The sequence below is a fragment of the Pistacia vera genome, unplaced genomic scaffold (assembly GCF_008641045.1).
Source record: "Pistacia vera cultivar Batoury unplaced genomic scaffold, PisVer_v2 Contig190, whole genome shotgun sequence".
NCBI lineage: Eukaryota > Viridiplantae > Streptophyta > Magnoliopsida > Sapindales > Anacardiaceae > Pistacia > Pistacia vera.
The window spans coordinates 899,235-909,621 of NW_022195991.1; the positions used below are offsets into that span (position 1 = coordinate 899,235).

Consider the following 10,387-nt stretch of genomic DNA (forward strand, 5'->3'; position numbering starts at 1 on the left):
AAGTTTAATTTTTTTATTAATTTGATACTAATTTTTTATTAATTGAAGTTGCTTTAATAATGGGGGTTTTGTGGATTAATTTAAAGTTAAAGGTGAATAATGAAGATTTCGAATATGTATTATTTAGATAATTATTAATAAAGGTAAAAAAGACATTTCATTGGTTAGTCAAATTTTAATTAGTAATAGAATTATTAAGTCAAATAGTAAAGGGTGTTTTTGTCTTTATAGTAATATAGTTACAGATTTTCCTGACAGAACATAACAGTGGGTGGAAAAGTGTCGTTTTGAAACTTGAAGGGGGGAAAAAGTATTTCACTAAACCTTGGGTAGGAAAATGTTGTTCTCCCTTATTTTATTTACCATATTATTATAATTTGGAGAAAAAGAAATTGGGAGTTGAATCTTGGAAGGGATCACGTCTCATGAGTCGAGCTTTTGAAGAAATTTGATCTTGAATATGGATGAAGTTGTATAACAGAGAATTTTCCTAGAGAATGAATGAAGTGGAAAAAGATAGAAGGACAAAACCATTACCCCATGGATTCAAGCTTGGCCGCATTTCGGTTCGTTAGTGTTAAGTTAATGTTTTGGTGTGGAAATAACAATGAGTTAATTTTAAATCGATTATTTGTGATTTTGGATGGAAGTATTGTTGTCAATCTTTTGTTTGATTGTTTTTAGGGTTCATATTTCCCAAATATTTGACTTGTATGTTAGTTAATGTAGTAGCTAGGATTGACAAAAATGTTGCAAATTTTTGTTCTGTATTAATATTAAACACATATCGTTGCCATGATATTGTTGGTTATTTTTGTTTATTGTAGTAAACAATTTTATTATCGTATTTCTTATTTAGGGATTTTAGGGTAATGTGTCATATTTGCGAAGTGTTTGATATGATTTTGTTTTGGTATTTGTTTGTTTCACATAGTATTATTCTGTAATTAGATGCAGTTTCACATGGAAAATGTGGATTATGTCAAACATTAATTTGCAATCTAGTATACATTGTTGAACTCTTTCCAGTCAGTCTCAGCTGGAGGGTATTACTGTCTTTGTATAATCTCTGCTGGGTGAGAGTAAAGATTCCAGTAATGGCTGTTAGTTTTAGGCGTTTATATCCTAGTATTTGAAACAACACGATCTTGAACAAAGTTGAAGAAAAACTCCTCTCTCTTTCATGGTGACACCAGTAAACTTCCAAACAAAACCCACCTATATGTTTACTTTGATTTATTTTTATTCTGCATTGTGATTTGAGTTTGTGATTTTAGAAGGGATGGTGCTGACTTAACTATGTTCAATTATTTCAGGGGTGTCAGTGTTAATTTCAAAAACCAGTGGTGGTGCAGTATTTAGTTCCTTATCATCTACTTTGAAACAAAAAGCAACACACCAGCCACTTCAAATTTTGCTGTTTCAGTAGAGACCAAAGTATTATTGTTATTGCTTCTACAATTGCTAAAGATGGATTTGGCTATTCCTTTACACGCTTTTATTCCTTCACTAAACTCCGTAAGTACTTTGTCTTTTTTTAAGACAAGCTAATCATTCAGTAAATCCAAATTTCTGTCAAGAACCCGTCTGTGTATTGTATGCAGGTTGCTGTTTTAATGACATATTTTTTGTACTTGGCAACTGCTGGATCTATTTTACCTGGTAAAGTTGTGAAGGGGGTTGTATTACAAGATGGCACTCGACTTCGTTATCGATGCAATGGTTTGTTTTAATTATTTGTTTCCTTACTCATTTGCACAAGTTCTTTAGAATTTTGATGTGTTATGTTTTGTATTTTTTTATGTTTCAAATGGGTTATTGTTTTGTAGTAGGTTTGTTGTTGCTTGTATTGTTGGTTGCGCTACTTGGAATTGGTGCCCAGATGGATTTCGTATCACCCACTGTAAGTATTTGCTACTCCATGTTTATCCACTGGCTTGTAATTATATAGTCGTCTTCAATTCCCAAAATTACTTATGGCTTTGTGGGTTTTATTATGTTATAATTTGTAAATAGTATAGTATGATGTTGAATAAACATTTAGGCAGTGTATCTGACTTGAAATACAGTTTTTTAAATGTTGTATGCTATGTCATGAGTATTTTTGAAACTCAGAGTAGTCGTTGTCAGGTGAAACGGTAAAAGTCAAATTTGTAAGCATATATGAAATGTTTGGACAATCCTCATTGGACTTGATTTTGATGGTGCATATTTTTGTCTTTTTTCTCATTAAATTAGGTTTAGTGTGTTATTTGGCTTTTATGTGAACTTGAAATGCATTCTAGAAAGCTGAATAGGCAACAATTACTTCTTTGATTGGTTACTTAAGTTGATTATGTGCATAATGTATATGTGCAGACATGTGCTCTAATTTATGATGATCTTGTAGGTGATATCAGATAGAGGATTTGAGCTGCTATCAACAACTTTAATGTTTGGTTTTCTTGTAAGTGCTGAGGTTTCTTCTTTGGTGCCTGGAAAGTTTGGTATGTGGCTGTCTGTTTTGTAGTTATTGAATGAAATATACATATGCATTTAATTGGTAACCATTATGTGTCAGCATCTTTCTTCAAGTTTAAGTTCAGCGAGGTTGAATTTGCATTCCGACTCAAATCATTTAATTATAATTTGTGGTGTCTCCATAGAGCCACAACCTCAACCGTGTAGATTGTAAATGTTTAAAACTTGATTTATTATATGCAGATTAATTTGTGCTTTGCTAAAATGAGTTGATTGAGAAAGTTCTGCTGGTACTTAAAAGATGCTGCGTGCCTCATTGATCTCTAAAGAGACGTGGAAAAAAATGATCTCAGTATAGACAAGCAATTTTTCATTTCTTTTGTTTACTGTCTTTTATCTATTTCAACCTTGGCGAGGCCATGACCTCCATTGTTGTTTGCAATCATGTTGATTAATTGATTACTAAGAGGGAATTCAATTCAATATTTTGGTCCTAATATAGTTTTTAATTGCATGGCTGTAAGTCTTATAGTTGAGCTAACATTATGGTATCTGCCAGAATTGATTCCCTCTAATTTTTATTTATTATTAAATCACATTTTCTTTCTTTTGCTTTCCTAATCAGTTGTTGCATTTGCCTTTTCTATTTTATGCCAGGTGACATGGGTACTCTTTGTTACTGGGTGCAGGTCGCACAATCAGGGTTCTTCCCTGAAGCCTCATGTCACAGGAAACCTTCTACATGACTGGTATTGGATAAATAACATATTACACATATGTTCTAAAGCATATAAATGTTTCTCTGAATCATTTATCCTATCTGGTTTTTGAGACAACTACTGCCCTTTTAATTTAATCGTTTTCAAAGAACCTTTTTATTTTGTAAACTGAATTATCAATTCATGTAACTGAAAATGGAAAAGTTAGTGTCCATGTCAAATACTTTCTTTTTTGTCTGTTTGGTCATTTTTAACAGTCTTTATTTAAAGTCTTGATATTTTTACCTTGTATGTAATTCTTTAGGTGGTTTGGAATACAGCTGAATCCTCAGTTTATGGGCATTGATCTCAAGTATGTAATCCCTCTTCAATTTTCTGGGAAAGTTTCCTTGTTGATTTGTCTATAAGAATTTTATTTCATAGCCTTATATTTTGAGAACTCATGTGATTATAGTTTCTTTTAGGAAGGCTGAACTATAATTCTCAAATTTGAACTGGATGGTGACTCTGCAGTGTAGTGCAGAGATTGATAGTTCGGCCTTTGCTTGAATGTATAGATGAGAATTATCGTATTTCTTAATAATGATTAGGATGGTTTAAAGTATTTGACACTCCTATGAATGATGGTTACTGTAACATTCTAAATCTCTTTTATTGATTAAGATGTAAAATATATTTGGACATGCTGTTCAATTCTAATGATAATGGTATATCCTCTGTAGATTTTTCTTTGTTAGAGCTGGAATGATGGGATGGCTACTTATCAATTTATCAGTTCTGGCAAAAAGTTTTCAAAATGGCACCTTATCACAATCAATGATCCTCTACCAGCTATTCTGTGGGGTAATTTTGCTGATGCTAAGTAATACACATTTCTTTTTCAATATTTTACATGTCATTAGTCGTTGCTAAGTATTCTTTCTTTCTATATTTTGTTCCAGTTGTACATCCTGGACTACTTTGTTCATGAGGAGTACATGACCTCCACGTAAGTGTATTACTTGTATCCCTTTGGCATGATCGTCAAAATATTTTCAAGCTGTAGTTTCAAAGTGAACATAGTTGGTTACTATATTCATCATGGAAAGCTCTTCTTCTGTCTTCTGATTATAGTATGCTATTCATGTGCTTGACAATATATTGGAAGCAGTAATGACAATTATTTATTTTGTTTTGTTGCTGTATATTCTTGGAATTGGAAGGGTCTACTGCTATTATTTATTGCCCTTACAATCAAATATTTACTGGTTTGCTATGCCACACCATATGATCTATAAGGGAGTAGAAATGGGTAAATAAAGAAGAAAGAAAAGAAAATAAATTAAAAATATATATATAGTGTAGATCAAGTAATGCAATGTCGTTTTTCTTTATTTTGGATAAAATCCATCTTATAGATCCAACCAGAGAAGTTTCACTATTCTGATCCCTTAAGTTCTGTTGAATTATTTTGAAGTTGTAGGCTGGTCATTTTTATATGATTTAAGTTACATATCTGATCTGTTTGTAGATGGTTGCTTTTACAGGTGGGACATAATAGCTGAGAGGTTAGGCTTCATGTTGGTATTTGGGGATCTAGTCTGGATTCCTTTCACTTTTAGCATCCAGGCATGTTACTATTAACTAAAGCATGAAAGCATCTCTTTCATTTTCTCTTTTCTATTTTTTTGAAAAATTTAATTCTTAATATTTTCTTGTATGTTCAGTCTGATCTAGTCTAGATTCCTTTCACTTTTAGCATCCAGGCATGTAACTGTTAAATAGAGAATGAAAGCATCCTCTTTCTTGTTGTTTTCTCTCTCTCTCTCTCTCTCTCTCTCTCTCTCTCTCTCTCTCTCTTTTTAATTTCAAAATTTTAGTTCTTAAAGCTTTCTTGTATGTATATGCACTGCATATTTCCTTGTATGCTTGATCAATCTTTTTATTATAAACTAAAAGGCATTGCAAAATTTACAAAATATAAAATGGACTCCTTTGTTTCACAAAACAAAGATCAATTCTCAAAAGGGCATAAGTTTTCTCAATTCTCTTTGTCATTACTATGTTGGAAGTCCTGATATGTCTACTGAAAGTCTTTGCGTCACATATCTTGCATTGGTAAAAATATCAATGCAGAAATATATAATTGTTATTTGAAAATTTCTGGGAAGGATCTGAATTTTGTACTCTATCTGAGATTACTCTATTGATTCTCCCTTGCACACACACATAGAGAACAAATAATTGGAAATCTTTTCGACTCAGGGGTGACATCTAGAGATTAGGTTCCTTGACATCTTTCTAGATCTCATATTCCCTTTGAAAACCATAATTATCTTAGAAACACTTAGATAAACCAAGATACAATTATTGGTCTCTACTACCTACTCAAAAATTTTCCATGGTAGTTGTATTCAAGTGCAATGCTTGGATGAAACCATGGAGAGGCACTGTATTTGAAATAGCTGTTACAATTGTTTATGCCTCAAGATGTAGATTATTTTGTTGGCCGGTCATATGCATGGTTGATCACTATCACTTGTATCTGGACAAGCCATATTGCGAAACCATTGAAAGGAAGTTATTTGCAGACTATGGATACACTTTTCAAACTCTTCCTTACCACAATTTGGAGATTCCTAAAGCCAAAAAAGTAGATATTGATCAATGAGAGCCAATCCCTTAACTCTAGTGAATTTGAAGACTTTGAATTGGAGCAGCTTTATTGAGATTATTGCCATATTTTTGGCAACAACTTAGCTGCCCCTCAGTTGCAAAAACATGGATAGGACTAGGCAAAACTAGATGAGGTGGAGGCATGGTGGTAACGATTAGACACTTGATTCCAAGCATTGTCGGAGAACACTAGATTTGGGAGCTTGAAGTTGTTCAGGCACCATCATCTCTCTATCTTCCTATCCATGCGATGGTTTTCTATTCATTGGAATATAACTGTGTGTATTCCATCCTAATCAGTGTTTCCATTGCAAATGAGAATGTTTGGTAGTTGCCACTCTTGTTGGATCCTGTAAATCAGAAAGCGAGCAATATTGTGTCTATTATCATATCTTGGTTGTTATGTCTATCATGTTAATGCCATATCATGTGGCTCCATAATAACATCTGGGCAGAACTGAAGTTCATATTCATTAATTTAGGACTCCTTTTGAATAACAGAAAATGGAGCGACTCAATTCCTTACCTTCCAAAGTAGTTTGAGAAATATAGGTCCAACTTGTATTTTAGCATCAATTTTTGGGCCAATCCAATCACTCGCTTCTCTTGCTGTTGAGTTCAGGAGTAATTCTGCTTGAACATTGTGATTGAACAGGCCTCTCAATCCTTATTTTCTCTGTTAGAGCTCAATTCTCATTCATGGTTACCTTAAACCTTGCATCCAAGCCTGGTCAGACTTTTTTGAGCCTCCTTGTGCAATTCTTAATATGGTCAATCCAGAATCTCAAAGAAACATTAATGGTTTTGTACAAATATTAATCCTGTCCATATATAATATCAATTGGTTTTAAACTTTTAATGAATTGAACGTCTTTTTCTTTGTTGCAGGGTTGGTGGCTTTTGCATAACAAGGTGGAGCTTACAACTGCTGCTGTTGTAGCAAATTGTTTAGTGTTTTTGATTGGGTAAATGTCAATGACGTATAGTTAGTACTTTGTTGCTTCAAACTGACTTAACTTTTTTTAAGATTGTGCCTTTAATATTAAAACTGTGCAGATATCTGGTATTCAGAGGAGCTAACAGGCAAAAACACATCTTCAAAAAGAATCCCAAGGCACATATTTGGGGTAAGCCTCCCAAGGTTATTGGGGGCAAGTTGCTTGCTTCTGGTTATTGGTGAGATTTCCAATACATCCCTTGTAATTTCATCTTTTGTCCTTATCAATGGTATCATGACAAAGTAATTTTTTTATTGAGGTCTAAACAGAAATCAGAAATAGGAAAAAAAATATTGGAATGTAAATTAAGAGTTAATGCAGTTATAGTACTTCATTTAACGCTAGTTTGTTGTTAAATGATTTCTCAATGAAAGTTTCATAATCTGAGTGAACAAGCTAACCCATTTTGGGCTCTGTAATGATTTGGTTAGAGCATATTTCTAAAGGACTTAGATGTGAACGAAGAATTTTATCATATTGCTAACAGGTCAAATTTTTTCTCTCTTGACTGAACCTGCAATTTTATCCTTGTTCTGCATCTCTTATTCTATTGTTTGCAGTTCTATCATTTGCATGAAGGTGGCAGCTCAATGCTGTGGCATTTCTGCTAGGAACTCGTGCTTGCAAGTTGCATCTGGTGTCAGTACTAATGATTCAACTGAACAATGTAGAATTTCTCATATTTCCTCCTTGTTAAGGATTGGCATCGGTAGAGGGGACAACAGACATTTTTTTCCCCTACTATATATTAGGAAATTGTTGGTTGTCCTTGAAGACTCCTAGTCCTAGGTGTTTTCAGTGGCATGTCTCTTGATATTGTGCTTGAAGTAGTCAGTCATCTTTGGTGCTTAGTTCTCTTTTTCCCGGTCAAATTCATGGGTTTGGGTTGCAGATGCAAAGCTGTGTCTTAACCCATTTAGGCTTTTACCCCTAAGTGGGTTGGATTCCTTTCTTGGAAATGGATCATAATGCTTGGCAAGCGTCTTCTATCAAATAAAGAAAAAATTGTAAATGTGTTTTTCAACTTAAGAGGTCTAATGCCTACTTGCAACATGCCGAAATGGATGAAATGCAGACCCATGCTACGAAATCTCATAATCTTACGAATATCTAAGATATTAACAACATTGAATGTAGTGTCATTATTTTGTGACACCTTCTTGGATCTCTGCATTAGAAAGATTACGGAGTCTACTTGAAGATAACCTTTAGGGATATAGACATCCGTAGGTTTGACTTTAGGCATCCTCCCAAAGGGTAGCCTTTCTTATCTCTTGAATGTTGGTACAGTCCAAGTTCTTGATGCCGCATCTTATATACTGTGATAATTTTTTGAAGGGGAGTGGCGAGGCACTGTAATTACCTTGGGGACTTATTGCTGGCGTTGTCCTTCAGTTTACCTTGTGGGATAAGGTAAATTTCAAATTTTTTAACTTTTATATAATGACAGTCTTGTACATTTAACTAGTGTGCAACTTCCACTCTGAGATTCACTCCTTTTGCAGTTCACCGGTTCCATATTTTTACCCTATTTATCTTCTTATTCTGCTAATATGGAGAGAGAGAAGAGATGAAGTTCGCTGTGCAGAGAAGTATAGAGAAATATGGGCAGAATACTGTAGACTTGTTCCTTGGAGAATATTACCGTATGCTTATTAGCAGAAAGGTTGTGGAATATCTGCTCGGAGGCTTTCAGTTCATTTTGTATCATTATGTCATTTTCTATTGATACTTCCCATAAGTGTTGAGCATTTGGATCAATGGCGAGTAGTCATGCAACTTAAATTTGCCCTGCAGTTTTAACATGGGCCAGCTGCTGAGATTATTAAGGAAAAGGATTTAGTGTGGATACAGAAATTGCAGGCTCCCATGATTTTTTAGGATAGCATTCTATGCTGAATAGCATTTCTATAAAATAAGATACGATTTTGAGAAGCTTATGATACATTTTTTAATAGCATTTTTTAAAAATATGTAGATTATTTTTAACCTTCTAGGTTTGTTAACTTAACTAAACATCTTTCACAATAAAAGTTTATAAATTGATAAAAGCACTCTTATTCACCCACATATTGTCGGAAGTTGGCCACCATCGTTTGAAAGTGGTTGGAATAGTACATGATCAGTTAGATCTGGTCAATTATGCATTGATTTGGTTAGAAACGGCCAAATCTACAACCACAAATTTGGTCATTGACAACCAAATTGGGTCGTGTCATCGTCAATGGCTAGATCTTTAGTTGTTTTTTGCTAGATTCATGGTGGATATGGCCAGATCAGACAAATCGGTACACGATCAATCAGATCCAACCTGTTGTGCGTTGTTACGGTGGCGATTGGCGAGTGATAGTAGTTTGGGTGGGTAAGTGTAATTTTGTTAATTTTAAAACTTTTATTGAGAAAGATAACTGTTAATGTTTTAAGTTGAATAGAATAAGATTGAATTTTGAAGAGAATTGAGAATATTAAAACAAATATATATTTGGATAGGATAAGATAGTGGAAAAAAAAAATGAAACAAACGAACCAATATTAAGGTTTTCTTAGTTTTAGGTGAACACTATTAAGAGTTTTTTTTAAAGAGCATCTTCATTAATTTTTAAATATAAAAAACAAAATTTTTATTGAAATGTTATAGACTCTTTAAGTTTTAGGAGAGAGAATAAGTTTTTTTAATAAAGAAACTTAATAGGGGAGATAAATAATAAATAAAATATATAGAAACTTATAATTTATTATTGAATAATACTACATCAACAATTCTCTCTCGCAAACTTTATTTTACAACCTTGACGTGACAGTTCGCAATTGGTTAATTCACAATGGGTCTCAAATAGATTCGCATGAATCTTACTAATTAATTGCAAGTTATCACGTCTAGGTTTTGAAAGAAAATTTGTGAGAAAAGATTATTGGTGTAGTATCACTTTTTATTATTTAAAATTAGAAGAGAAAATGAAATCTGACTCTTTAAATGTAGAGAGTTAAACTCATTCTTTAATTTATATTTAAAGAATAAAGAGTCCGTTGGACTCTTATTTATATGAGTCAAACTTTTATAATAAAGAGTTTAAGCCATTTATTAAAGAGTGATTTGATGATGCTCTAAATATCCATTAAGATTGTTTTTTAATAAGTTAAAAAGAAACTTTTTTATCATGATTTTTATTTTTTTTATTTTCTTATCTAAAAGGTTTGCTTAATTAGTTAATTTGACGTCTCATAAAAAGTGAATTTTGGTTATAGTTTCTAAAGTAAGTATTAGTTTTAAGTGGATATTGAGTAGTTAAAGTTTGGGTTTTCGGATATTGTGACTTAAAATTTTGACGTAATTTTATATATTCAATTGTGTTAATCCAATTGTAAAATAAGACAGATTTTTAAAGTAGTAAAATTTAATGTCAATTTTGCACTGTTTAATTCCATTGGAAAAATAAAATAAACGGTTTATAAGAAATGTCAAAAATTAAGTTAAAACAATATCATGACCTAACGTTTTAAGTATTGAGATTAAGAGCATCTTCAAATGACTCTTTATATGACTAAAACTATTTA

At 32.7% G+C, this 10,387-nt stretch overlaps 1 protein-coding gene across 3 annotated transcripts; it reads left to right on the plus strand.

Annotated features, from left to right (window-relative positions):
• The first annotated feature begins 382 nt into the window (after positions 1-382).
• LOC116127287 (delta(14)-sterol reductase-like) lies at positions 383-8,802 on the plus strand. 3 transcript variants are annotated; one of them, XM_031412949.1, is made up of 14 exons: positions 383-566; positions 1,317-1,518; positions 1,605-1,722; positions 1,830-1,903; positions 2,390-2,446; positions 3,118-3,209; positions 3,484-3,531; positions 3,902-4,022; positions 4,121-4,167; positions 4,706-4,787; positions 6,723-6,799; positions 6,891-7,010; positions 8,171-8,245; positions 8,338-8,802. In XM_031412949.1, exons 2-14 carry the CDS (start codon positions 1,471-1,473, stop codon positions 8,489-8,491), a joined length of 1,113 nt encoding a protein of 370 aa, XP_031268809.1. In that variant the 5' UTR covers positions 383-566; positions 1,317-1,470; the 3' UTR covers positions 8,492-8,802. The 3 variants fall into 3 exon arrangements, with proteins under 3 accessions (XP_031268809.1, XP_031268810.1, XP_031268811.1); XM_031412950.1 differs by having other exon boundaries at positions 384-566; positions 1,833-1,903; XM_031412951.1 differs by lacking the exon at positions 1,830-1,903 and having other exon boundaries at positions 387-566; positions 8,338-8,798.
• Positions 8,803-10,387: the final 1,585 nt, after the last annotated feature.